This window comes from Gracilinanus agilis, chromosome 2 (genome assembly GCF_016433145.1).
Source record: "Gracilinanus agilis isolate LMUSP501 chromosome 2, AgileGrace, whole genome shotgun sequence".
In the NCBI taxonomy this organism is placed as follows: domain Eukaryota; kingdom Metazoa; phylum Chordata; class Mammalia; order Didelphimorphia; family Didelphidae; genus Gracilinanus; species Gracilinanus agilis.
The window spans coordinates 528,051,368-528,078,619 of record NC_058131.1 but is presented as its reverse complement, the minus strand read 5'-3'; the positions used below and the strand labels follow the sequence as shown (position 1 = coordinate 528,078,619).

General features: G+C 44.7%; 1 protein-coding gene across 1 annotated transcript; it reads right to left on the bottom strand.

Moving 5' to 3' along the window:
* Positions 1-448: 448 nt before the first annotated feature.
* On the bottom strand, positions 449-27,042 carry RPAP1 (RNA polymerase II associated protein 1). The gene is made up of 25 exons (XM_044665117.1): positions 27,024-27,042; positions 16,761-17,013; positions 16,223-16,371; positions 15,842-15,934; positions 15,488-15,608; positions 13,223-13,444; positions 12,685-12,858; positions 11,211-11,326; positions 10,843-10,944; positions 10,546-10,647; positions 10,153-10,320; positions 9,666-9,839; positions 9,349-9,483; positions 9,088-9,258; positions 7,919-8,076; positions 6,667-6,837; positions 6,278-6,479; positions 5,781-5,890; positions 4,106-4,301; positions 3,735-3,887; positions 3,310-3,452; positions 2,417-3,173; positions 1,388-1,564; positions 1,116-1,175; positions 449-984 (listed from the first exon to the last, which is right to left on the bottom strand). Exons 2-25 carry the CDS (start codon positions 16,939-16,941, stop codon positions 835-837), a joined length of 4,185 nt encoding a protein of 1,394 aa, XP_044521052.1. The 5' UTR covers positions 16,942-17,013; positions 27,024-27,042; the 3' UTR covers positions 449-834.
* Positions 27,043-27,252: the final 210 nt, after the last annotated feature.

Sequence of the window (27,252 nt, the reverse complement as noted above, 5' to 3'; positions counted from 1 at the left end):
TTGCACTCTCCTGATGTGGCCCAAGTAGGCCTCCATCTCACCTCCTGAGCAGTCCTTCGCTTCACCTGGATGGTGCCTGAGGTACCCCAAATGCCTCTTGGCACAACTCATCCCTTGTTACCCATCACAGTCTCCCACCACACACCTTCGCTCTGTCCTCTGACCACTGTCCCAGGGAGAGACAGGTCCTGACATAGCATCCATCTGGTAAAGATGTGGGTAGAGGGGAGCAACAAGAAGCTCAAAACAGGGGTTTCAATAGATGGTGCTGTCTCCAAACCCAGGCCCCAGAATTATCAATAAAAAGCGGTCTGCTCAGAGAATTCAGGGCCAGAGAGCTACCCAAGCACAGGTTCATCCAGCTGTGGCTAAGCCATACAGATCTGCAGCCATCCCTAACTGTGAAATGACACCAATGATCAACATAAGAGGAAGTCACGTGGCCAGGAGAGTATGAAAGAAGAAAACGATTTATTTCAGCATATTCACAGCCACTGAACTGACCGATTCTGGTCTGGGAGGAGGACGTACAGCCAGCCTGGTCTAGCCCTTACTGCTGCCCTGAGGCAGGACACACAGCTCAGTCATCCTCAAAGAAAAGGATGTGTGAGACCCAAGGCCACGGGAGGGAGTTAAGGGCATCGGTCCATCAGGCTCCAGCAGGGCCTGAGGGGCCCTTTTGCTTCTGTTCCACAGGATAAGCTCTTCTGCCTGACTGACTCTTGGAGTCGAATATCTCTAGGATATCAAGGACATCTGTATGTACTTAGGAGAACGAATTCCTTTATGGGTCTCCAGGAAACATGGTCATCTACCCATCCGTGGGCTGTGGCACTAAGACCCTGGCACCCCGTCCCTGAGTAGTCCACTGGTTACATCCTGAAGACGATTTTGTCGCAAAGGAGGCAACTGAGGGTATAACTCAAAGCCCTCAGGCAGGGCCACATTGGGAAGCTTGTAGTAGAGAAGATGCTGCTTGAGGCACTGAGGAAAATGACAGAGACAGCCGAGTGAGCAGGAGAAGACAGCTACCGCCCTGTCCCCTGTCTGCTGAGACCCTGCTTTCCCTCTGGGATGCTTCCTTGTTCTCCAGCCCCAACCTCTGCCTCACCCACCTCATTGGTTAGCAGCCAAGTGTTCTGGAGCATCCTCCTGCTGGCGGCCACCATTGCGTCCTAGAAGCATAAAGACGCAGACAGAGCTGTAGAAGACCCCTCTAACACCCAGAAAGGGACAGGCCCTCCCATCACCTCCAAATACCAAATTCTTGGCTCCCAAGCACTCTCCTCTCCTCTGGAGCCAAACCCCTTCCCCAAAGGATCTGGGGTAAGTCTAAGTCACCAGATCCCTCCTCATCACATCTTACTGAGATGAGGACATAACCTACTGAGTTCTTTGGGTCCTGGGAGAAGATGAAGCTGTTGACATGGGCCACAGCCACCGTATAGAGCACAGGGCACCAGTGCGGGCAAAGGGAACCTGTCACCAGGGCCTGGAAATAGAGTTTCAGGAGCTCCAGGTTATCTTCAGGGGGTGCTGTGTAGTTTTCCAGGGACACAGGTAACTGGAAGGAACAAAGAAGACACTTGGCTATGAAGTTCCCTTTCCTCTTCTGGAGGGAGACCCCAAGTTAAGGCCAGGGGCAAATACTCAAAGCAGGAAGGGGAAGTATACTTCTGCTGGGGTGGCTGAACACCAGGGCAAAAGAGCCAACAACCACATGAAACCCAAACCATAGGACCAAAGAGGCCATGATTCCAGGCTGGGCTCTGGATTATTGAAAACTTGGCTGAAGTTGGTGCTGGAACATCCAAAGAGCCCGAAAACAGGCAGTTATAAGAGAAGCAGTTACAAATTCCTTCTTACACCACCACCACAGCACTCTTCCTAAAAGGAATTCACCCATGCTCAGGAACACAATTGGCTTCCTTGTTGCTTACAGGAGGGAGAATTCCTCACTGCTCCCCACCCTTTGTTCTGGTCAGGTGGGCTCATCACTGTGGCTCCCTTCATCTTTCCCAGTCCTACTTATCCCTCAAGGCCCGGATTAAGCCTATGCCCCCAAATCTCTACACAAGAGGTCCTAAAAGTCTTAGTGCAACTTCAAGCTTGAGTAGCTTAAGTTTGCATCAAGACTTCAGGGACACTGCATGAAGCCTTCCTTCCCTACAGCAGCCCACATTCCTCCTCTTACTCTGCAATCCTAAAGCCCTAAAAGTTAGAATCATATAAGTTAGCAGCATTGGATTATACAATGTATTCTAATGGGCTTTTGTTGTGTCCCGCTGTGTTCAGGTCAACTGTAAGCTCCTTATGGGCAGGACAGTGGGTCTTGTGCTTCTTGGGGACGGCCTACAACATACATAAAAGCTCATGCACAAGAGATGTGCTCCAACCATGGTGGGTAGGTAACTACCTGGGCAAGGGGCAATCCAAGGGCTCGAAGGGCTCCCACGTGTTCCCCAAAAAGGGAAAGTCGTAAGGTGACATTGAATCGGCGCTGCAAGGGGAGCAGAACCAGGGCCCCGAAGAGAGGGTCCCCAAAGGAGACAGCTTCAAAATGCTCAAGGAAGCTGGTATAGAGGTCCGGAAAGGAGGCCAGGCCAGGCAAGGGACAGTCTAGAGTGAGGAGAGACAGTGCCTGGGGCTGGCAAAGCTGGGCAAGCAGGGCTGTGACATGCTGCTGGATGGGGGCCTCCCGGAACAGGTCGCTGTCCATCAGGAATACACACATGAGCCTCGCCAGACGGGCAGCAGGAGGCACTGCCCGGAGGCTAGAAGGGCGCCAGCTCTCCAGGATCAGCACCCACTGCAGGGCACGGGTGACAGTGCCCAAGGAGCTGGGGGCAAGTGGCTCAGCGGTAGGACCGGAGGCCTGGTGGTAGAGGTGAATGAGAGGGAGGAAGGGCCAGTCTGCGGGCAGCAGTGGCTCCTTTGGCAGAGGGAGTAGCAATGAGGGAATATGAAGGGGCTCGCCCTGGTAGAGGGCCTGGGAATGCAGCAGGGCAGGGCGAGGCAATGTGCAATGTGCCAGGTAGCAGCCACGAATGCTTGGGAGGTCCCGGCACGCTTCTGCCAGCAGGGCCCCTCGCTCTGATCCAGGCCTCCTGCTGCTGCCCAGGTTTAGCTTGTCAGAAAAGTCAGCTGCCTCAGGTCCCCCTGAAGTTCCTTCCCTGTAGTAAGATGAAACAAGACTCTATCAGCAGTCCAACAGCCCTGACCATCCAAAAGACAGTTGAAACAAGGCTTCCTAAAGGCTGCCCAGCTCCACCCCCAATCACATTCCTCCCTTCTGAGCCCCAGACTTACGGGAGGGATTCTGGCTGGAAGACAGAGCCCAGCAACAGTTCATGGGCCAGGTACTCACTGCCTGGCAGCAGGTGACTCAGAAGTGTTAGTGCCACAGAGTGATAGAGATTGGCATCTGGGCTTGGATCTGGCCTGAGCCCAGCCTGCAGAGCAGAGGACACAAGGAAGGAGACAGGCGATAATATCAGATGTGATAGAAGGCCTAGGCACGAGGCCACGAGGGAGATAAAGTTGATACAAACTTGGGGATTTACTTTCATACGGGGCAGAGGTATTCTGATAGGGAAGAGGAAGGCTAGCAAGGTGGGCCAATGGAAATAGCAAAGTAAGTAGAGAGAGCAGGAAGGTTAAAATCATAGGTGGGATGAAAATAAGAAAGGAGAAAGAACCAGGGGATAAAAAACCCAACAAAACTATCAACTTACCATTCTCTGGGCCAGCGTGAGCACCAGGTACTGTAGGTGGTATTCATGTCTCAGAGCCCATGCAAAGAATGGGGTGAGTCGGGGAACAGGAGGGGGTGTTCCACAATGAAGAAAGTAATCTCGGAGCCCTGGGGCAGTCAACACTGAAGCAAGCTGCAGAGAGAACCTGCTCAGCTCCTGGGGTCCAGGAGCTTCTACCCCTTCCCCAGGCTTCCTGATGTGCCCCACTCCTCCTGTCTACTCCCAAGGGAGACAAGCCAGAAGAGGGCTCTGTCTTGCTTGCTCACTTGCCCCCTTCTTTTTTCCTTATTTCAATCTGCTGAGCTCAAGCTCTAAACCCCCATCTAGAAGCTCTTTGTCCAAGGACTTACCTGGCCACAGAGCCCCTTGTGAATTCGGGCCAGGGTGTTGAGAAGGGAGAGGAGAGAGGTGAGGAAAGAGAAGGCTGAGGATGATCCAGCTAGACTGAGTGGGGGACAGCCTTCCACACACCCCAGGGAGACTAGGTTAGGGATGGACTCTGGAGCTGGGGCACAGGACAGTGGGTTGCAGAGTGGGGAGCAGTGCCTGGAGAGGACAAAAAGACCAGATTTAGACTTCCTCAAAGTGCTCCAAATGATGGTATCGTGATGGTATCCCTGGAAGTTCTGTCTTAGACTTCCTCCTCCTCTCTCCCTTGGTGACCATCAGCCTTCATATGCATGTGACTCAAATCTACATTTTCTAACTACTCTCCTGCACTCCAGTCTTGTATAATCAACTGCCAACTGTTGGACATCTCCTCCAGATGTCCTGTAGGCATCTTAAAACTTAACAAGTCCAAAAGGAAGCTGATTTATCTTCCTCCACCCAAGCCCTCCTCCAGAGTTCCCTTTTTCTGTTGCAGGCCCCACCAATCTCTCAGTACTTCTCCACTTCTGATTCATTCCTGAATGTCCTCTCTTTCCCATCCCACACTCCATCAGTTACCAAGATGAGCTGCTTCTAGCTGGGCAGCATCCTTCACACTCAGCCCCTCTTTATGCACACCTCCACCACCTGAGTTCAGGCCCTCATCACTTGTCACCCAGTTACTGCAACAGTATCCCAACTGTTCTTCCTGACTCCACTTTCTTCCCTTTCTGATCCATCCTTCACATAACTGGCCAAGGAAAAAAAAAAACCTTCCTCAGGCTCAGATCTGACCGTGTTGTGCTTCTGATCCAGAAATCCTTAGCAGTTCCCAGTGCCTGTTCAAAAGGCCTTTAAAGGTCCTCCCCCTTCTAGCTTCTAACTGCCTTACCAACCAATTTCACATTATTTCCATTTCATGATATTCCCTACATTACAACCAACCTGAACTACAGGCTGACCCCCAAACCAGATATTCTCTCTCCTTCCCATGCTTTTGTCTAGGTTGTGTCCCATTTCTGCCTTCTGAATCCTCTTCAAGTTTAGCTCAGGTGCTACCTTGATATAATCATACCCACTGGCAGGGAGACCTGGTGCTCTCATCAACCTCTTCCAATGACCTTTTCTCTACTTTTCCATATACCTCTACTTACTCACTTAGTAGAATGTAAGTTCTTTGAGAGCAGAGACACAAGTTTTTAGCAGTGTATTCCCAGTGCCTAGCATAGCACCTTGGTGCTAAATAAATATGTGTAAATGAGCTCAACTGAAAAAAGCCAAGGATGAGAAAAGAAAGGGTTTTGTTTTGTTCTTCTTGGCATCTTCCCTAGAAAAGAGATGGATCTAAGAACAAGGCAGAACCAAGAGCTTCTGTAAAGGAGAGCCATTCCTTTTTGGATTTGTGGCTAAGACCTGGGGGTGGGGGTGGGGGTAGGCACCACGTGGGTTCTGCCGAGGCATACAAGAGCCTGAAGTCTAGGCCTGGTCCCAAAAGTACACCCAGCTCCCTCTAGCATCTGGGGCATGGTGAATGTGCAGCCATTTTCCATCTGCCTGGGCAGCACTCCTCCAGAACTGTGTTGTCCTCAAAGGCAGGACATGGGACAGGTGAGAAATACCATGTGGGAGATGGCACCTTATTCCAGGCAATGATACCTAAGGGATTCCCACAGGCTCTGAAGGGCAGGCTGACTCAGCAGGGGCAGTACCAGCTCCTGTGAAAGTCGCTCCACATCTTGAAGGCACTCTCCAGGACACAGCTTTGGCTAGAAGGAACCAAGAAATACTTAAATGAGCTGAATTACAGAGGAGGTCTCAATCCTACTGGAAATGTTGGTGTCTCCAGAAAGGTCAGGAATCAACCCTATTCTACCAACAGAGCAAAATAAATAAGGGAGGAATTTCAGGTTCTTCACCCTGGGAATGAAATATCCAGGGGCCTCTTTTGGCTATAGGCACCAAACACTCATGGGGGCCTATGAAGGGCTAAACAGTTGGGATGTGTAAGGAAGAAACCCTCTTTGGATGACTCTTTGGTATTCTGTGAATCCCCAACATGCTCCTTTGAAGTTCATTTGGGATAGAGGAGGCAAGAGGCAAGAAAGAAGGTGAACACAGTGGAGATATGGAGTTCAGGACATCTAGGGGCTCACCTGCTGACTCCAGGCCTGATAGTAGGCTGCTAGGTAGAGCAGGCAGGCAGTAGGTAATGGGGTCAAGGCCCTCCAAGTCTCAAGTTGGGGTAGCTCCTTCAGAACTTGCCGAAGAATCGGTTCTAGGAGAGGACGGAGACCAGACACCTGTGCCCAGGTGACTGAGGGAGGGACAGGTGCCAGGTTGGACTCAGCAGGGTTACTACAAAGATAAAAAGAATAGGTAGAAAGTGAGGGCTCACAGTTCCCTTCTTCATCTCTGCTCAGGAATTTGGAGGCATTGGAGCGAAGCAGTTCGGGGCTAGAGCCATTATTTCTCCAAGGCAATGTACTGTAGAGGCAGGGTCAGAGCACCCACCCTGAGGGCATGTTCACAGGCTCAGACTCACTTGCTGACTGGGGCATGAAGCTCTGTGTTGTTGCTGCTTGATGCCTGGGTCAAGCAAGTAAGCAGAGTGATTAAGGCTGAGATTCGCTGCATGGCAAGTCGGCAATAGGGCTGGATACTCAACTCCTGGGGCAGGGACTGAAGCACCCGAACAAGTACTGGATAGAGTTCCCTGTTAAAGAAAGATGGGGAAAGGATATCATCCAATATTTATTGAATGTCTGTTGTGTAAAAGGTCCTGTGCTTAGTTCTGGAAATACAAACTGGCAAAGACCCAACATTTGCCTTCAAGGGGCTTGCTATCCAGCTGAAGGGACATGAGGTGTAATCACTACAGTACAGGCTAAATATCAAGTGAGTGGTGCAGGGTATGTTCTGCAGGGACTCAAGGAAGGGAGAGAAGGAGGGCCATACAAGAAAGCTCCAAGAGGAAGGTGGGTCTTGAGTTGTTTCTCAAGAAGGGTAGGAATTAAAAAACTGGAGAAAATAGAGGGAACACACCCCTCAGGTTGGATGTATCCTTTTTCGATGACTTCTTTCTCAAGGCTTCCTTTCAATTTGACTCCACAATCATGTACATAGCTTTTATTACATGCAAAGCTGCTCTGAGAGAAATACAGATAAAAAAAGGCATGAGGCTTTCATGCTCGAATATTGTACCCAGACTATGTGCTTTCCTCTGGGGTACAGGGCTAATCTTGGGACAGGATCCCCACGGTGCAAAGGACACTGGTTTTGGAGTCAGGAGACCTGGGTTCAAATCCTGGCTGTTTACTATCTGGAGACCTCTCTAAGCCTCCCTTTCCTCACCAGTAAAATGAAGGGGGATGAACTAACAATAGCTTTCTAACATTTATAGAGAGCTTTAAGATGTACTTAGCACTTTACAAAGACTATTTCATTTGATCCCCACAACAATCCTGGAGGGTAAGTGCTATTCTTATTTTGTTACAGGTGGGGAAACTAAGGCAAACAAGTAAAGTGACTTGCCTAGGGTCAAATAGCTGGTAGGTTTCAGAGGCTAGATTTGTACTACTCAGCCAGACTCTAAGGTCTTTTCGAGTTTCCATGATCCTTGCCATTACATATACATATGGCTGCCCCAAATCCTACTCGCACCCTCCAGATGATACCTGAGTATGGTACAAAGACACTAACTGGTTTCCCAATATTCACATCAGAGGTATATGGGAGAAGCCAAAGAAGATGTCCATATACAAAGCAGAACATTTGTTTCTCAGACTTCTTCTCACCTGTAAAGGTCCCCACCCTGGCCATATGTAGCAGCTACTGCCCAGAGCCTAAAGGACTCAGTGTTCAGTTGCTCAGCCTCCTGGATAGGCATGGCCAATTCCTGGGGGGCCTCAGACACAAATCGACACAGGCGACTTCGAAGATCAAAACCACTCATCTAAGAAAATATATCCAGACCAGAAGGCAGATCAGAGTCCTAAACTCTCCACATCTTTGGACAACCACCCACTCCCTCCTCCTCCTCCTCCACCACCACCACTACCACCACTGGTATTCAGAAGGACTATAACATTTGTGACTCAAATAGGGCTAAAAGCTTAATTGCTTGGACTATCCATCTGGGTCCATAGTATGACTTAGTCCAATAGAGACCTGACCTTTCCATTCCCCACTCTGGTATGGCATTTCATGCCTTGTAGAGGCAAAGATTCATTTATTCATTCATTCATTCACAATTATAGGACTCCTACATTTGTAAGACATTATGTATAGGGGGTACAAAGATTAATGCAGAGGATATGGGTGTCTTGATGAAGACAAAAGTTTTTAGCTCCAGGTGAGAAATGGGTATATATTTGTGAGTATCTGACTCAACAGCAAAAAACTGGAAACAAAACAGATGACCATCAGTTGGGAAATGGCCACCCAAACTACAGGAATGTAATGGAATATTACTATGCTCTAAGAAATTATGTATGTGATGACTTCAGAGAAGCATGAAAAGATCTATATAAACTGATGCAGAGTGAATTAATTAGAACCAAAAAAACAACAAAAAAACAACATTCACATATAGTGATTACAACAATGTAAATGGAAAGAACAACCACGTGCTAAAAAATCAAAAGTGAGCATAACATGAAAAGATCTGACAGGACATCCTCGAATATATTGGCAGTTGTTAGATATTGCACATTTTGGGATCTTTTTTCAATGAACTGATCAGTTGTGCTGATTTTTCTCCCCCTTTTTCTTTTTTTGTCTTTAGAAAATACTAGATGAGATGGTTCTCTGGGAAGGGGAGGAGGAAGGATAATGAGGATAACAATGATGATGTAAAAAAACAAGATACTGCTACACTCAGATAGGATTTTTCAATCTTGCTCTCTTGGTGACCCATTCCCTACTGTTTTTATTAAAGCCTTGGCCGTCTTCATGCCTTGCTTACCAGACGGGCAGAGATATTCCTGCCAGCTGATGCCAGGACACGAAGCAGCTTCATGGCAGCAGCACAGGGCATGCCATGTAGGCGGGAAATTGGTCCCTCCTCCACAGGAGACCAGCTTGAAGGTAAGAACTCTCGAACTAAGGTCTCTATCAACCGAGGGCACTCTAATACCTAGAGAAGGGAGGACAAAGACATTGCAAATCAAGGCACAGATTTTGATTACATCTCTCCTTTTCTCTCCATCTCCTACCTTTTCATTACCTTTGTGGCTGATTCTAAAGAGTGCCTTGCCACTCGGATCAGCACAGAAAGAATGTCCTGGACCACAGTGGAGGGAGGGTAGGTCACCTCGAGTAGGTATCGAAGTCTAGGAAGTAGCTGAGTAGCCAGAAGGCCCTAGGTAGGGTCAAAGGATAGAGAAATACTAACAAAAACAGGTAATCCAAGAAAGTCAAAGCTTCCTGCTCCCTGGAAATATCCATCCCCATCTCAATTCTACCACTCTATGTGCTCCTAGATTCCTGGGCCTACTGTTAGATGTGTTTGCAGATACTAATCTGGCCCCTAGTCATCCATACTTTGATGACATCATATCGGGCCAAATCTGGTGGGGGCCGGGTCTCTTGAGGGTTCTTCTTTCTTGCTTTTTCTGCTGGGGTTTCTTCATCTTCCTCTTCTTCTTCTTCTTGCCATGGCATCAAAGGAAACACAGCTGCTCCCTGATACCAGGAGAAGGTGTCATCCAGGAGTTCCTACCAGAAGAGTAAATGTTTAGAGGTGAAAGCAGTCCTAACTTGGGTCCCAGGGCAAAGGGATGCTTGTGCTCCCTTCTCCTCCTGCTGGAAGAACATGCTATTTTTTCTCTCCTCTGGTCTTTGGCCTGGGTTGAATCCCTCTATCATGGCAGAGGAAGATAACTCTTTCCATAATAAATTTACTTCATTCCAGGTCCCCTGCCTGGGTAGTACTAGTGAGTGGTCCCCTTGCCACCCCTTACCCATATCTGACTTCCCTTTGCACCTCCACCAAATGAAGAGGAGGAGGTGCTCTATAACCAAAGGTTACCTCATCTCCAGGGGACACCAACAAGGCCCGCAGTGCCCATACAGCAGCTGCAATAACACCGTCCACACCATCATCCAGTGAAAAACGCAGAAGAAAGAGGAAACCTGCATCCAGCAGAAGGCGAAGGACACTGTCTGTCAGCTGACTCCCAAATTCCCCTGCCTGGGCCTGGAAAGTGTCCGGGGGAAATATTCAGAGAGGACAATGATCTCAACAATTCTTCAGTCTTTCCACTGCATATCCTAGGCCCTCCACCCCTCATTTTTCATACTGACATCCATGAAGGGAATTTCTGAATTAGTGAGACAGGATAAAAAAAGGGCGTATAGTAGTGAGAGAAAAGAACTGAGAAGGAAAAGAATTAGTAGGGAGAGGGAGTGAAAGCTTACTCACTTTAGAGATGATTCGGGCCAACACCTGCAGGGCCAGTGCTCTCTGCTGAGAGATCTGGCTTCGGGCCAGATGGAATATCTCTTGCAGGGAGTATCCTGCTCTCTGGGAGGAAATGAGTTGATGAAATTGGTGCTCAGGCCCAGGCCTAGGGCTTCTTAGCATCCCTTGCTCTATGATGGCAAGTGATCAAAGGGTGCCTTCCCTTACACTATCAGTGTTAAAAACCCTTGGCCAGTTTTCCCAGGCCCAACACCAGCACTATACCCATGACTCCACGCCCCTGGGCCCAGGCTTTACCTCTGCTTCCTCGCCATGGTGATGCAGGCCTAAATGAGTGGGCAAGTCGGCGTCAGGGGCCAGCAGCTCTCCCTGGAGACTGAAACGTGCCTGCTTCATCCCCTGATTAAAAAAAAGAAGGGGTTTGTAGCCCTAGGTACCAGCATGCTGATGCTCCTCCTCCTCCTATTCCTCACTCCTACTACTTTCTTCCTTCACCTTCGTCCACTCAGGCTCAAACTCCTCTGTCAGGATAGAGGTCCAAGTCAGGGTGGTGACAGAGAAGAGACAAGAAACTAGTCTCTACCCAAGAAGAAGCAGAAGTTGTTACCAGAGATCCCCCTATCTAGTCTTACCTCCCTGAAAAACTTCTTGGGCCTAATCCTCACCTCCTGGGTTTTCTGCCGCCTTAGTGGGGGCAGATTCTGTGTCCACTGAAGCTTTTCCAACTCCACAGTGTCCATGTGAAGCCATTCCTTGTGAGGGGTCACAGGCAATTCTGGAGCTGTTGAGGAATATAGGGTTAGATCATCTATTTAGGAAGTCAAGGATCAGGCTCCAAGGTGTTACCCTACTCGAGGGGATTTAACTAGAAATTGGGAGGTACTACAACCAGTCTCCCACCTCAGAGCCAAGAAGCTAGTGCCAGCCAGTTGCTAGACAACTCACATCTGTCTGGAATCCTAGAGACCTTGAAATTGCTTCATACTGAGCAAGCACTAGGCTGACCAGCACTTCTTGCTAACCTAACTATAAAGAGAGATTTAGCCATCCTTTGAGAAGAGGAATAAGATGGTGCCTAGACTGTAGTGATGCAAGACAATCCCAGAGACTCGTGATGAAAAATGCCATCTGCCCTCTGAGAAAGAATTGAAGGAGTCTGAATGCAGACTGAAATATACTATATTTCATTTTCTTCTTTTTTTTTCCATTTGAGATCTCTTCCACAAAATGACTAACAGGAAAAATGTTTTGCATGATTGTATGCATAAAATCTACATCAGATTGCTTACTGTCTGGGAGGGGGGAAAGAGGGAGTCAGAAAAGGGAAAGAATTTGGAACTGAAAATTTTAAAAATGAATATTAAAAATTATTTTTATATGTAATGGAGGAAAAAAAACTATTATTAAAAAAAAAAGATGGTGTTTGAAGAAGCATTGCTCCCATTCTCCCTGTGTCATCTGATCCAAGTCCCTGCCCAGGAGTCAGAATACAGTAGACACCATGTGTGTAATGGGGTTGGGGGTAGTAGAAAAGGAAGAAATTATACTATAGTGGCAAGATAGTCACTCCCCTCCTCCACTTCCAAACCCACCGAGACATAACCTTTATCTTCTCTCCATCCCTCAGCCTCCTGCCAGTCCTACCCAGCTGCCCTTAAGCTATGCTAGGGGCAAGAGGTTCCCAGCGCCAGTAATTAGGTTTGTTCTTTTGTTAATCACTAATGAAATCATCCTGTTCCTGGAAAATGATTGCTCCCACTGGCCCCTCTGCTTCTGGTCTAGCATACACACACAGATCCAAGTCATGCTCATGTTGGCAACATCCTTTCCCCACCCCCACCAAGAGCAAGGGCAGAAGGGACCACAGGGATAGAACCAGCCCAGGCATCCAGTTCTAATGGGGATTAAGGCCATTCCAAAGCCTGGCTCTATGGTCAGTGTCTTTTCTCTTAAGATGTGGCGAATCTTCCCAAAAAACTAGAGAGATCTAGGAAGAGGCTAAGAAGAGAAGAACATGCACACCTATAAAGGACATTTTGTGGTGGGACTGAGGCTGGATGACCAGGATGGGAATGTTTTCCTTTTTGCCCCTCTGATGGGTTTGGGATATGGGATGCTCTTTCCCTCATTACTCCAAACCTGAGGTGGCCAGCTCTGGTTCTTTCTTCTTTGATTGATTGGGAAGTGGTGGCCCCTTTGGCTCCTTTTGGTGGGTCTCATGGCCAACAGTCCTTGATTTCTCTTCCATAACTTCCACTCCTGCCTGACCATTGGTGCTGCGTTGAGACTTCAGGAAAGCAACCAAGCTGGGATCTGGAAGGCACAGGGAAGGGCAAGCAGGGAGAATGAGAAGACCCAAATATCCATCTAAACTTTCCTAGATGACATGGTCTCTTGCATCTCTACCTTTGAGGGCTGAAAATAAAATAATTCTCTACCCAGCAGTAGCCCAAGCTCCTTTGTATTATGTGTGTTCCTTATTCTTGCCCCATTCAGCCATCAATCCCATACAGTTCATTAACAGAGACAAAGAGAAGGACTTTATGGAAGAAGTTGTCATTAGGAGGATGAATGTCCTTTTCATTTCCTCCCAATTAAGAGATGTGACTAGTCTTTCAATATTATTAAAGCTGAGTTTCCAGGAAGGCTTCAGCCAAGAGGGCCCTGATCCCCCTACCTAGCTGAGCCAGCAGTCTTTGTTGCTCCTGAAGGATTTCTTCTGGGCTCAAGGCATGCAGTTTTGCCATGTTCTCCTCATGGATGGTCTGGATCTCACGCTTGGCCTCCTGGCTCTGGAGGCCCTCTCCTGTGATGAGATGGGGTCCCTGGGACCTCTTGCTAATCTCTGGAACACATGAGGCCTGCTTCCTAAGCCCTGGTACTTCAGATGTTGTAGATCCTGAAAAAGGTTGTTGATTTGAGTTAATTCAATTAACATCCATTTATCACCTACTGTGTGCAGGACGTACTAGGCACTGGGGCTCCAAGCATAAAATTAAAAACAGTTCCTAATTTCAAAAAAGCTGGCATCCTAATAGGAGGAAACAACATGTAAACAGGTAATTTAAAATAAATACAAATTAATTTGGGGAGAAGGGCAGGTAAGAAATAAACCAAAGGCATCAAAAACATTCCCTGCAAGAGGTGGCATCTGACCTAAGTCTAGAAGGGGAATCGGAGGGTTAATAAAAGAAGTTAGGTGGCTCAGTTGTTAGAGTGCCAGGTCTGGAGTTGGAAGGACCTGGGTTCAAATTTGGCCGCAAATACTTCCTATATATATGACCCTGAGCAAGTTACAACCCCAATTACCTAGTCTTTACCTCTCTTTTGCCTTGGAAATGATACTTAGTATTGATTTTGAGGCAGAAGGCAAGGGTTTAAAAAAAAGAAAAATAGAAAGCATTCCAGCATACAGCAGAACATTCTTAGCATGGAAGAAGGAGAGTCAGAGCTATCACCACCCACTTCTGTGAAACTATTAGGTCCTCACACAAACTCAGTAACCACTTCTCTCCCTCTCACCTTCTATATGTCTCAGGTCTCATTAGACCTAAGGCTTCCCAGAGGTGGAGACCACATAATAGCTGCCTTTTATACAGTGCTTTAAAAGGTACCTAGAAAGCATCTCCTCAGTAGTCTCTTTTTAAAAAACTTTTACTTTCTATCTTAGTACTAATTCTGAGAAAGAAGAGCAGTAAGGGCCAGACAATTAGGAGTGATTTGACCAGAGTCACACAGCTGGGAAATGTCTCAGGGCAAATTTGAACTCAGATCCTCCTGACTCCAGGCCTCTATCCATTGTGCTACCTAGCTGCCCCCTCGACAGTCATTGGATCCTCACAATAACCCAGTGAGGTAAGCACTCCCGACAGCATTAAGCCACAAGAACTTAAGTGACTTGCCCAAGGCCATAGAGCTATCAGTACCTGAAGGGGGATTTCAGCCAATCTCTGCCATCTGAAAATCTAGTACACTTTTTCTTTCTTTAAAAATAATTTTAATTAATGCCTTTTGACTTCCTGTTCATTTATGAATCTCTAGCCTCCTTTTAGAGGGCTGCAGATGGCAGCAAGTCTTATCTTGTGGCTAAGATTTCAAAGGAAAAGAAAAACAGTTCAGGAAATGCAACAAAAATGCCAATTGGATCTGACACTCTAATGCAGTGTTCCACATCCATCTTCTGAAGCACGCTGGGTCAGCACCATCCCACAGCATTGGGCTTCATCTTATCATGTTTGCATTGGTATAATCAGCTTACTTCACTTTCCATCAGCTCCTTTTGTCTTTCCCTTGCCAATTCCCCCTTCACTCTGACATACTGGCTGGCTCTCAGCTCAACTTGTTTCTGAGTGTTTCTCCTCTTAATTTTTGGGCTGTAATCTGACCCTATCCTGCTGTTAGCAATTTGGGGGATGAAGGAAGGGACCCTTCTTTTACATCACTGCCACTAAAATTTTTGAAAGAGGTTCATTCTTAGTCTTCTCCAATAATAAGATAATTTCTTGTCTCTTTTCCTTTGAGATCCAAATTAAACCCAAACCCCAGTGTCACTATCTGCCTTGTGCACAGGAGTTTAAGTAGGGACATGGAGACAATTCCTACTGAAGTCCAGCCCCTATCCCAGTCCTGGGACCTGGAAAGGTTCATCCCTCCTTATGTAGCTTGGTTGCCCTCTGCTCCCAGGGATACACCAAATTTGTGTTGAGATTTAACATAGAAATCTGATCTACTACAGCCCTGCTATAACCCAGAACTCCCAAACTTAAGTGATTCCTCAGCCTCAGACACCCCAATAGCAAGGATTACAGGCATATGCCACAATGCCTGGTCCCAAAGCACTTTCCAAATGGGACAGGAAGAGTATAACCACAAGTATATCCCTGCAAGTTCTCATTCTAAAGAGCCTTGCCAACCAGTCTAAACCTCTCAGATAGTAATTCACCTTCCTGTTGGCTCTGTGGAGGCATAGTCATCTCCATCGGCGTGATGCTTGCCTCAGCATTTCTCCTTGCTGCAATCTCCTGGGCAAAAATGCTTCTCTTTCCAGATGTTGCTGTTTTCCCCTGGAGAGCAGGGAGAAAAAGCCAGGGTAACAGTGACTACCATCTCATCATGCTTCTACCAAGGTGTCTCTAGGACAGAGTATTAAAAAGCCATATTCAGCCTTAGAGGAGCACAATCCTGGCCCTTGGGAAGGGAGGACAATCTGAAGAAATGTCTACCTAGCTTCCCAGAGATGTTCAACCATCTTACCTACCTCCTCTCACCATCTGTCTGGGATCCCACCTTTGTTTACCTGGGTGACTTTCTGTGAGCGATGGAAAACACGGGGAAAAGCCACTCCACTGGGAAGAGGCAGGGTCACAGCCATTGCACTGGTATCACGTTCCTGGGGAAACAAAACGAAATGTTCTAAAGAGGTGAAGTCTCCACTCTGATCCCACTGAGAAGCAGAGGACCCACAGCCTCCAAATGAGAAGCAAATTCTTCCCTTCACCCTTACAAATAGAGTGGTGCCTACCTTGTATTCTGCCTGGCAGGAGAAAAAAAAAATATTTCTTGAAATGGTTCTCCCTCCCCTCCTTTAACAATGGGAACTAAAGTACTTCCAACATTGCCCCAGTCTATTGATTCTTAGAACATTCTTTTTCCCAAACAAGACAGGCGAAAGACGCACAATAATCTTAGTGAAGACAGCTGTGATATGTCGGTCATGCTGATCTAGCCTCTCCTCCGGGTCCTGGTCCTCAGGTGGTATGAAGCCTGGACTAGGCCTGGCCCTCTTTGGGGGAGCAGGGACAAGAGTGGGGGGCAAATCTGGAAGCTCTGACAAGACAAAACAAACAAAAAAACCAAAAACATAAGGACACCCAGCCCTTCCCAAAAAGTCAAGGCTAAGAAAGACTATAATGCAGATCAGCAAACTAAGAGTTCATAGCAAGAAAAGGGAAAGTTGTCTACAGTAGGTAGAAGCACTGTGGGATTTAGAAGGAAAGGGTTATAGTAATAGAGGACGTGGTGAGTCTAATAGAAGGGGATGAGAGAAGAGGGAGAGGGGAGGGGAGAGAAAGAGAGGGAGGGTGGGAGAAAGGGAAGGAAGGTGGATAGCAAGGGATGAGGGAGGGGAGTGAGAGACTGAGGTATTATCCAGGAGGTAGAGTCCCAAGGAGGTTCGATAATTCCCTCCATCCCATCCCTGGGACATGACAACTTACCATCTAAAGTCACCACATCCCGTTGATCCTGGAGAATGGACTGTTCCTCATCAGCACGCCTGCCCTTCTTGTTTACCTTCTTTGCTATCCTTACAGCTGGGCTAGCCCCTGAAGAAAGGAACTGATTCTGGAATCGCAACAAGTCCACCTCAGACTCTCCTGGCTTTGGTCTTGATAGCATTTTGTTGAGGCAGAGACCTCCCCACTGAGATATGATCCAGGCTTTGAGATTCTCTTCTTATTCCCACAGTCCCTGTGAGGATTTCAGCACAATGGATAAAATTTTGTTAGCTTTCTCATGAACCACTTCACTTGACCCTTGCTTCTCTGTGTTCTACCCTGATATGGTTCTGTTTCAACTAAGTCCTTCCTATGTCATTTTATTTTTACTCCATTCTAATCCGACCCTCTCTCTTGCCCATTTTCATAGCAATTTACAGTTTGCAAGGTGTTTCCATCTTGGAAAACTCTGTGAGAAGACAGGTAGTGGATGTCTGATTCCTATTTTCCAGAGGTTCAAGGTCTTGCTCATGGATATAAAGTTAGTTCACCCTTTAGCTGGGACTCAGACCTTTCTGCCCTTTTATGTTTCTTATGTTATTTTACTTTTCTTTGCCTTTATTCAACAAGTATTGGCTGGAAAAAAAACCCCCAAAAAACAAGTATTGGCTGAAACTCTCTTGTCCTTGTAACTATGCTAACTACTATGAGGATTATAAGAAAAACAAAAGTCAGAGGTTTGGGGTTTTTTTTTTTTGTTATTGTTGTTAAGGAATTGAAAATCTAAAATGATAAAACGAATGTACATGAAACAACTGAAGAACAATTTTATGGTGGTGAATAGGGGTATAATAGGTATAATGATCCTATTTTCCAAAACCAAGAAATTGGGACATAGAACCTGACAAGGGATCTTCCTCTTGCAAAGCTTCACTAAAAGTATACTTTCTTTTCAGAATTAGGTCTGTCCTGGAAAATCCAGGACATGTGGCTGCTAAAGATAGAAACTCAGAGAAGGAAGGGATCAGTGCAGGCTATAGAAGGTGCTTCTTGGAGAATAGAGGAGACAAGCGAGGCAATGAAGGATCCTAGGAGGAAATACTAGAGAAAGTATTTTGTCATTTCTATGCAGATAATGATAAGAATAGCAAACATTTATATAAGTACTTACAATGTGCCAGGCACAGTGCCATGCTTTACAATTATTATCTCTTTTGCTCCTTACAAAAACCCTTTGAAAGATTTGAAAGATGATTTTCAAATCTAAACACAGTCCTAATCTCTCTCCTGATCCAGTCTCCTATCACTTACTGCCTGTTGGCCACCTCCAACTGGATGTCTCATAGGCACCTCAAACCAACATGTCCAAAATGGAACTTCAAATTTTTTTATTTCAGTTGAGGACATGGCCATCCTTTTAGCCACATGGGTTTGCAAACCTCTAAGTCATCTTCTCCATACTTCTCTCTAGGTCTGATACTACTTTTTCCTGACTCTGTCTTACCTTACCATGCCTTCTTAGTCTCCTTTGCTAGCTTTCCATACACATCATGCTCATTAATAGTGTATGCCCCATGGGGACAGCTAGGTGGTGCAGTAGATTGAGAACCAAGCTTAGAGAAGGGAGGTCCTGGATTCAAATTAGGCCTCAGACACTTCCTAGCTGTGTGACCCTAGGCAAGTCACTTAACCCTCATTGTCAAGCCCTTACTGCTCTTCTGCCTTGCAGTAATAATTGGAAGATAGAAGGTAAGAGTTTAAGAGTTTAAAAAATAGTACGTGACCCCAAGGCTCATTCAGGGTCTTCTTTTTTTGTTCTATACTCTCCGTCTTGAACTAATCCAATTATCCTCAAATTATCCAATTATCACCTTTATGTAGCTGATTCCCAGGTCTTTATAAACATCTAGCTCTAGTCTTTCTTTTGAAGTATAATCTCAAATCACTACCTACCTTTCTCAAATTCAACATGTTCAAAACCAAATTTATCTTTTTCTCAAGTCTTCTCCTCTTCTGAATTTTCTCATAACTGACATGGGTGAGATGAGACCTTGATGCTGAATTCCAGATCACAAGATGTCTGGGCTATTCAGTAGGATTATTATGATTTAAAAAAAAATCTAAAACCCTTACTTTCTATCTTAGAATCAATATTGATTCCAAGGCAGAAGAATGGTAAAGGCTAGGCCATCTGGGGTTAAGTGACTTGCCCAACGTCATACAGCTAAGTATCTGTATGACCTATTTGAACCCTGGACCACCTGTCTCTAAACCTGGCTCTATTCTGCAAGATTATTTTTTTAAACCCTTACCTTCTGTCTTAGAATTAATTCTAGGTATTTGTTCCAAGGCAGAAGAGTGGTAAGGGCTAGGCCAGTGATGGGCAAACTATGGCCCATAGGCCTGAAATGTTCTATCCTGCAGCAGGACATTATTCTTAATCTGACAAATACAATGAGTAGGATACAATACAATGAAACTTCAAAAGAGTTGCCTTAGAAACAGACTGACAGATGAGCATTTCCTTTCCTTTGGCCCCCTCTTTAAAAAGTTTGCCCATCACTGGGCTAGGCAATGGGGGCCAAGTGGCTTGCCTAGGGTCACATAGCTAGGAAGTGTGAGGCCAAATTTGAACCCAGGATTTCCTGTGTCTTGGTCTGGCTCTCAATCTATTGGGCCACCCAGCTGCCCCCTATTCTGTAAGAGTATTAAGGAAACCCAGGGTTTGATGGCAGTACCAGTTCCTGGAATAAAAACAAAATCAGACGAAAACAATACACGCTATTTTAATGTAGTCATTGCAGACCCACAGGATTGCCTACTTAAGGGACTTTTAAAATTGAATTCCTTCTTCCAGACGAATACTCAATGGCAACAACTAAAGCACATTTCATGAACAAAAATTTGTCACCCTAATGTAAACAAGTCGGGAAGAATATATTTAGACATTTTGAAAGATAAATGGTTTCCAGTGCTGCAGATCCGTACAATGCTGCTCTCAATCAAAGCTTTGTTAAGTGCTCCCAATCCAGATGATCCATTAGCAAATGAAGCCCATGCCACAAAAACAGCCAGAGCATAGACTAATATGGATAATATTTAAATTCAGTCTCAACATCAAGTGTGCATCACTATTCCTGTTCTGTCAAGCCCTCTTCCTTTTTTTGTTTGCATTTAATAGACAAGATTTTAGAAATATTATAGAATAAAAACCTAGGTCTTCTTCAGTCCTTTGGTGATTAAATGCACATTAGCAAATCTGTCTTGTCCTGATTTACTGCTGCAACATATGAGCAGAGGCCAGAAGAATCATCTGGATTGTTGTGAAATTGTTTAAAAGTAGTGGTCCAGCTCTGCTTTTATTCATTTCTCCCATCAAGGTTTAAGTATATATAAGCACTGTAAATTAAAGGAGTTTTTGATTAGCTGCAGTGGGGGAGGGGGTGTCTTTTTTTCTTCCAGTTTTGTGAGTTCCTCTTCCCTTTTTATTATGATGGCAATTGCTCTCATTAAAGCAGCTCTAATCAGTTATATTTTATTTTTTCAAGTTTCTTTAGTTTTTATTTTGAATATTTTCCCATAGTTACATGTTTCATGTTCTTAATCAGTTATATTTTAGAATATGCCCTCTAGTCAAGTCTAACTCCTTAATGCCAAAGGATGGACAAGCTGAGTTATTTGAACAAAAATGGGAACTTTAAACATCACATCCCTTACTAAAATAATATAATTTCTGTCAAATGCAGAAACCTCTCTTCAAGAAAAGTTTGTGACCACCACTTTGTATGGTTTGTCTGGAAAACTTCTATAAATCTCACGTTTTAGTAAAATATTCTTTGTTCTCAAAAAAGAAAAGAATAGCACCATTCTCCTGGTTACTGAGGATGTACAAATTGGATGTCATCCCCAAATCCTCACTCCACACTTATTCTACATATCTATTGCCTGTTCTTGTCATTTCGACCTTTATACATCTCATGTAGACATGCACTTCCCCAGCTCACAGAGCTACCACTCTGTACATTCAGGATATGATCATCTTTTAATTGAAATCCTGCAATAGCCTTCTGGTTGGTCTTTTTGCCTTAAGTCTCCAATCCATCTTCCACTCAGCTGCCAAAGTGAATTTCCTCAAGTTAGGGTCTCATCTCACCCCGAAAGCAATATTGGCTTCTATTACCTCCAAAACTAAATATTTGTTTGGCATTTAAAGTTCTTTGTAACTAGTCCTTGCCTACTTTTCCAGTCATTTTATACTTTTACTCCCCTCCACGAACTCTACAATCCAGGTACACTGACTTGCTTGCTGTTCCTTGCACATACTAGTTTAGTTCCAAAACATCTCAAAATAAAACAAACTCTCTCACCTATCTCCTATCTACTCCTAAGCACCTCTAATTTAGGTCCTCATTACTTCTTGCCAGGATTATAAAAGCCTCTCAGCTTATACTGTCTCCCATTACCAATCCATCCTTCAAACAGCTGTCAAAATATCTTCCTAAATAAAGCATAAGTCTAGCCATGCCAATGCTCTTCTCAATAATTTTCGGTGGCTTCTATTACTTTTAGAATAAAATACAAATTCCTGGATTGGCATTTAAAAACCACCTTTGTAATCATGCTTCAACCATAACCGTGTCCCCTTAAGGAAAGCTGTAACTTATAGAAGCTATGCGTGGGAATCTTTATTATAAGATTAGACCTGATGGTATTAAAGCCATCATGACAGTGTCCCTTAATGGAGGCTGTAAGCTTTTAGAATATATTCATGGAGGGGGGCAGCTGGGTAGCTCAGTGGATTGAGAGTCAGGCCTAGAGATGGGAGGTCCTAGGTTCAAATCCGGCCTCAGACACTTCCCAGCTGTGTGACCCTGGGCAAGTCACTTGACCCCCATTGCCCACCCTTACCACTCTTCCACCTAGGAGCCAACACATAGAAGTTAAGGGTTAAAAAAAAAACAAAAAAATAAATAAAATAGAATATATTCATGGAAAAATATTGCCAATAACATTTTTCAAAGGTTGGTTCAGCTATATCCCTAAGAAATATTTTTTCTACCACCAGGTAATTTTTCTTCTGGATAACAAAATCCCCAAAATAACATTTTGTCCACCATTAGCTTGTTTTTCTTCTTGATAACAGACTCCCTAAAATATTTTGTCTACTACCAGATTGTTTTCTCTTCCTGATAACAAATCCCCAAAATAATATTTTGTCCTGACCCTAGGACCGCCACCCAAAATCACAGTATAAGAACCCTGCTCCTCCTGGAGCACCTCCTTTCCTGTTGAATGTCTCTGTGGTCCCTAATACTCCCTCCCTTCCAGCAGTAACATCTGCTTCCCTTCAGCAGAAGTACACCTTTCTGCTGGGGCACCCACTTCCTGCTCAATGTCTCCATACTCCCTATTAAAGCAGTGCCCTTATGTGAATTATGCATCACATTAGTGTATATAGTTTGAGTCATTTGTTGGGTCCCTATTCCTTTCTCCCCTCTCTTTCTCATTGTTTGCAATAAAGCTTTGCATTGAACTGACTCCCATTGATTTGCACCTGAAATCATTAAGAGGTTGTTTTCTCCAACTTTTCTGGCTGGCCCAGAGGCTCTTCTGTAGACAAACTGGGTATCTGGATGAGGACTTACCATGGGGAAACTTTCAGCTTTTAAACCACAAAGAAAGCAAGGGTCAATAGGGGGGAATGCCATCTCTTCCTAGGAGGGCTATCACAAAACAAGGTGCTTTCTTTTCTCTAGCTCTCATATATCTCTAGGGGTTAATATCTCTAGCTTCTTTCAAGGCTCAGATCATGTCCTACCACTTACTTCTAGTTATAAGTGCTTTTTCTCCCCTCAAATTATCATCTACATATTTGTGTATATTTTATCCCTCTAGAGATTGTTTTTCTGCCTGCAACTAGCAACTAGCCCAGTGGTTTTTTTCCCCCTTAAACCCTGACCTTCCCTCTTGGAATCAATACTATGTATTGGTTCTAAGGCAGAAGAGCAGTAAGGTCTAGGCAATGGGGGTTAAAAGTGACTTGCCCAGGGTCATAGTTAAGAAGTATCTGAGGATATGCTGGTGATGGAATACTATTGTGCTCAAAGGAATAATAAACTGGAGGAATTCCATGTGAACTGGAAAGACCTCCAGGAATTGATGCAGAGCAATTCTGAGGGACTTATGGAAAAGAACACTACTCACATACAGAGGAAGAACTACAGGAGTGGAAACAGAAGAAAAACAACTGCTTGAACACATGGGTTGAGGCGGACATGATTGGGGATGTAGACTCGAAACTACCACACCAATGCAACTATCAACAATTTGGAAATAGGTCTTGATGTTAAAACTAGTGGAAATACGCATCAGCCATGGGGGAGGGGGAGACCTGGGGGGGAGGATGAAGGGGAAAGTAAGAGCATGAATTATGTAACCATGTTAACTTTTTTAAAAAAATAAATATTAATAAATGTTAAAAAAAAAAAGTATCTGAGGCCAGTTTTGAATCCAGGACCTCCTATCTCTAGGCTTGGCTCTCAATCCACTGAGCCACCCAGCTGCCCCCTAGCCCAGTTCTTTTTGCACATAGTTGGCACTTAATATACTTTGGATTTGACTGGATACAGAATGAACAAAGGTATACAGAGACTGAGCAAGGCTAAATTGGAAACAAAAGTGAGGAGACTTGTTTTACTAGGGCAGTGTTATTACGGAGAGTAGACGATGAAGGTGACTCCATTGTAAGGTCACTGATAGAATCACAAGGTAGGGAGGTGGAAAAAAAGACATTATTATGGAAAAAAAAAAAGGTAACAGAGAACATTGACAACTATGGACCTATCTGTCCTACTCTCCCATCTATATAAGATTTTTTTATTAGAATCATCTTCACACACATTGAAGACATGTTCAATGAAGGTATTAACTGGAGAACAGTCAGGCTTTCACAAATGATGGACCACTTCTTTATCAGAACACAATTGTCCCAAAGAGCCAGGGAATACAAGATCCTGCTGCTCTGAATGCTTGTTATTTAAAAACCTTTTGATTCAGTAGAGCAATGCTACCCTTTATTCTCAACCCCTAAATTTGTTTTGGTATTGTTTCTCCTTTTAAAAAGCCTTTTTAGTTTCAGGTTCTGGCTTTGGTTTTATGGAGAACAGAATTAAGTAAAGAGAAACCTTTTGGAAAAAAAGTTCTATTCTCCTTTGACTGGCCTTCAAAATGAATGGGTTCTCTTTTCATCTATATAACAAAATCATTTAAGATTTCTTAAAAGATATAATGATGGTGATAACCATGTTCAATTACCCTTTAATTATTAGTACATTAATAAAAGATAAAGCATAAAACAGAGAGATTATGAAAGCCAAGGTGTGATGAAGGTCTAGTACAAAGCCCATGGTGAAGGATGGTGAGGTTTTTTAGAGCAAGAGCTCTTAACTTGGGGGGGAAGGAAGGGGACCTGTGAGTTATACTTACACACACACACACACACACACACACACACACACACACACACACAGCATTTCATTATAATTTATTTCCTTTGTTATGTATTTAATTTTATGTACTTAAAAACATTATTCTGAGAAGGTATCCATAAGCTTCAACATCCTGCCAAAAATGTGCAGGACACAAAAAAGTTAGAATCCTGTGTTCTAGAGATTCTTGTTTTCATGTTGATTGCACTAAGCTCCAAAATAATGCAGAGCCTCCCAGTTTGGCCACCTACAAAAGACTTCAAATCCCCAGAATTCTTTCCACTACTACATCATGCTTCTGAGAGAGAAATGGGGTCGGAGTGGGGGGATGTTGGGAAGGGAAGTTACTAGCAGCTAGTTGTACAAGGCCTTGAACACCAGGAGAAAAAAAAGCTTGACTGCTCTAATTTGTTCATTTGGCCCAAAATATACAGTTTGACCTCTAAATTCTTATTTGGTAGGGACCGAGTCTTTTTAGAGCTTTTATTTTATAAAGCCACTTGCAAACTGTAAGCATTAAATGAATATTCATAGATTAACTGAAGAAAACACCCACAGGTACACTGCTTACTTCAGAAAAGGCAGTCATTCCAAACTGGTCCTACATGAGTGGGAAAAAAGCACTGTTTCCTATTATATAACCATATGGTACAGTGAAAAGAACACCTACTTTCTAGCTATCTTCAACCTGGGACCTTTCAATCTTGATTGGTTAAAGTTCTCCATAGCTATACTGCCACAGACCCACATGGCTGCTCTCTCTGGATATCTTCATAGGATGTTGTTTTGTGAATATCCTGTTTCCTTCTCCAACTCCCCTTTACAAATTAATTTGACATTCCGCATCAATTAATTGCCCCAAGGCTCAAACTATCAGATCTAGAACTTCCCTAACCAAATTAATCATCCAGGCCATAAATCCCAGATTAAAATCTAAGCAACTTGAGGGCAGGGTCTTTTCTTTTTGGATCCATATCCTCAACATTTAGCATAATGCCTGGCACAAGTAAACACAACTAATTCTAATCGTTGGAACAAAACTACAAAAAGGACCAAAAAACCCCAACAACTCAACAACAACAACAAAAAAGTTTGGTCAAGTCTTGGATGTGTTTTCCCCCTGAGAAAATATAAATCTGGGGAAATCTAAATCATCAGAATTGTTAAAGTTCAAAGGCACCAAAGAGATCAGTTATAATTTCTCTTCCTGACCATAACCTTGCACCAAATTTTGCTAAGAAACTAAAGCTCAGGCAAGTAAGAGACTACTTTAGAATAAGGTTGCATGATTTTTAAGAGCCAGAACCAAGACTTGAATATCACCCTAGTAAGCCAATGTCCTCTATACCACACTGCAATAACATTACAAAACAATTACAAAGAAGTTAAATATTCCAAAATTGAGTTCCAACTGCTTTACTAGAGATTGTCCAGACAGCATCTTGCAAATGACAAGCTGCCCAAAATTTCTAACACTAAATTTTGACTCAAGAAAACTTCTAGAATAAACAGATTACAATCAACTTCGAGGTTGGGGGCTTTCAATCCTGGCATCCCATAAGACTCAGAACAGGCAGGGGAAGCAGTTGAGTCTGAAGACCTGGGTTCATATTTGACTTTAGATACATACTAGGTTAGAATAGACCTGACTTTGTCAAGAAAGTCTCATTGGTCCTCTTGCAAGCCCTGGCTGATAAGAAACTCGACTTCATGGGGGTGGAAGGGAGGGGGAGGGGGAGATCACCCTGAGCATGATTCCAAGGGAAATGACCCTCGCCAAGTCACTTAACTTGTCTGCCTACGGTTGTTCTGTTATAAAATGGGGTATAATAGCAAGGCCAAATGAGGTTAATATTTGTAAAGCTCTTTTTTTTTTAAACCCTTACCTTCCATCTTGGAGTCAAAAATGTGTATTGGCTTCAAGGCAGAAGTGTGGTAAGGGTAGGCAATGGGGGTCAAGTGACTTGCCCAGGGTCACACAGCTGGGAAGTGTCTGAGGCCAGATTTGAACCTAGGACCTCCCATCTCTAGGCCTGCCTCTAAATTCACTGAGCTACCCAGCTGCCCATTTGTAAAGCTCTTACTTAGCCTAGTACCTGACAAGTAGCGAGACGTTAATAAATGCTTCCTTCTCAATAAATTTTATCGATTGGGTGTTCAAGTAGTTTTTTTTCAAATCGTTTTCCAACGAAATAAAAGCTCTTAAAGACCAATAATTGACTGTTTTGTCTTTGTATGCACTGTAAATTGTTCAGCAAGCATTTATGAAGCGTTTCCTATGTGGCAGTCACCACGCTAAGTGCTGCAGAAGTTAAAAAAAAAAAATACAAAAATAGTCCCTCAAGGGTACAGGCTTATATAATAGGCGCTCACTAAACTCTAACTGAATTGAACTGGGGTTTTTCTCTAGTACAAGATGAACTCTTCAGCGGTGTAGTCCAGAGAACTCACGATTAAATACTGAGACTTATCCAAATCCTACAGGGAGGAAGAAGAGAAGAGAACCTTGCCAAGAGCCCCCATAGGTGCAAGCTCCCGGGCCTGGGCCTGGGCCTGGACCTCTCCTACTTCTCACCCATATCCCCGGGAGACTCCGCCAGTTCTCCACGAACCTGGAGCGGAGGCATCCTCACTCCCCACACTCCCAAGCGTTTCTCGAGCTCTCCCAAAGAGAAGGCGCTAGAATCGGGCAAATGAGCTAGGAAGTAGTCTCAGCACCTGCGCTGGGGCTGAAGTTCCACCCCAGGAAACCGTTCACTCGAGACGCCCAGCTAACCTGCTCTAGGGCCTCTTGGGCGCCGACATCTTGCCCCGCAGTAGCGATCACTTCCGTAGCTATGAAAGTACTTCCGCCCCGCAGCCCCGGGCTCCTCCCCTCTCTGGAGTAAGCCCCGCCCAGAGGGCGCGGCGGGGCGAGCACTAAAGGGATGATGGGCGGGGCCTGTAGTTCTGCTTTGTGGACCTAGCTGTACTAGGCGGCGTACGTACTCCTGTATCTCAGTGCC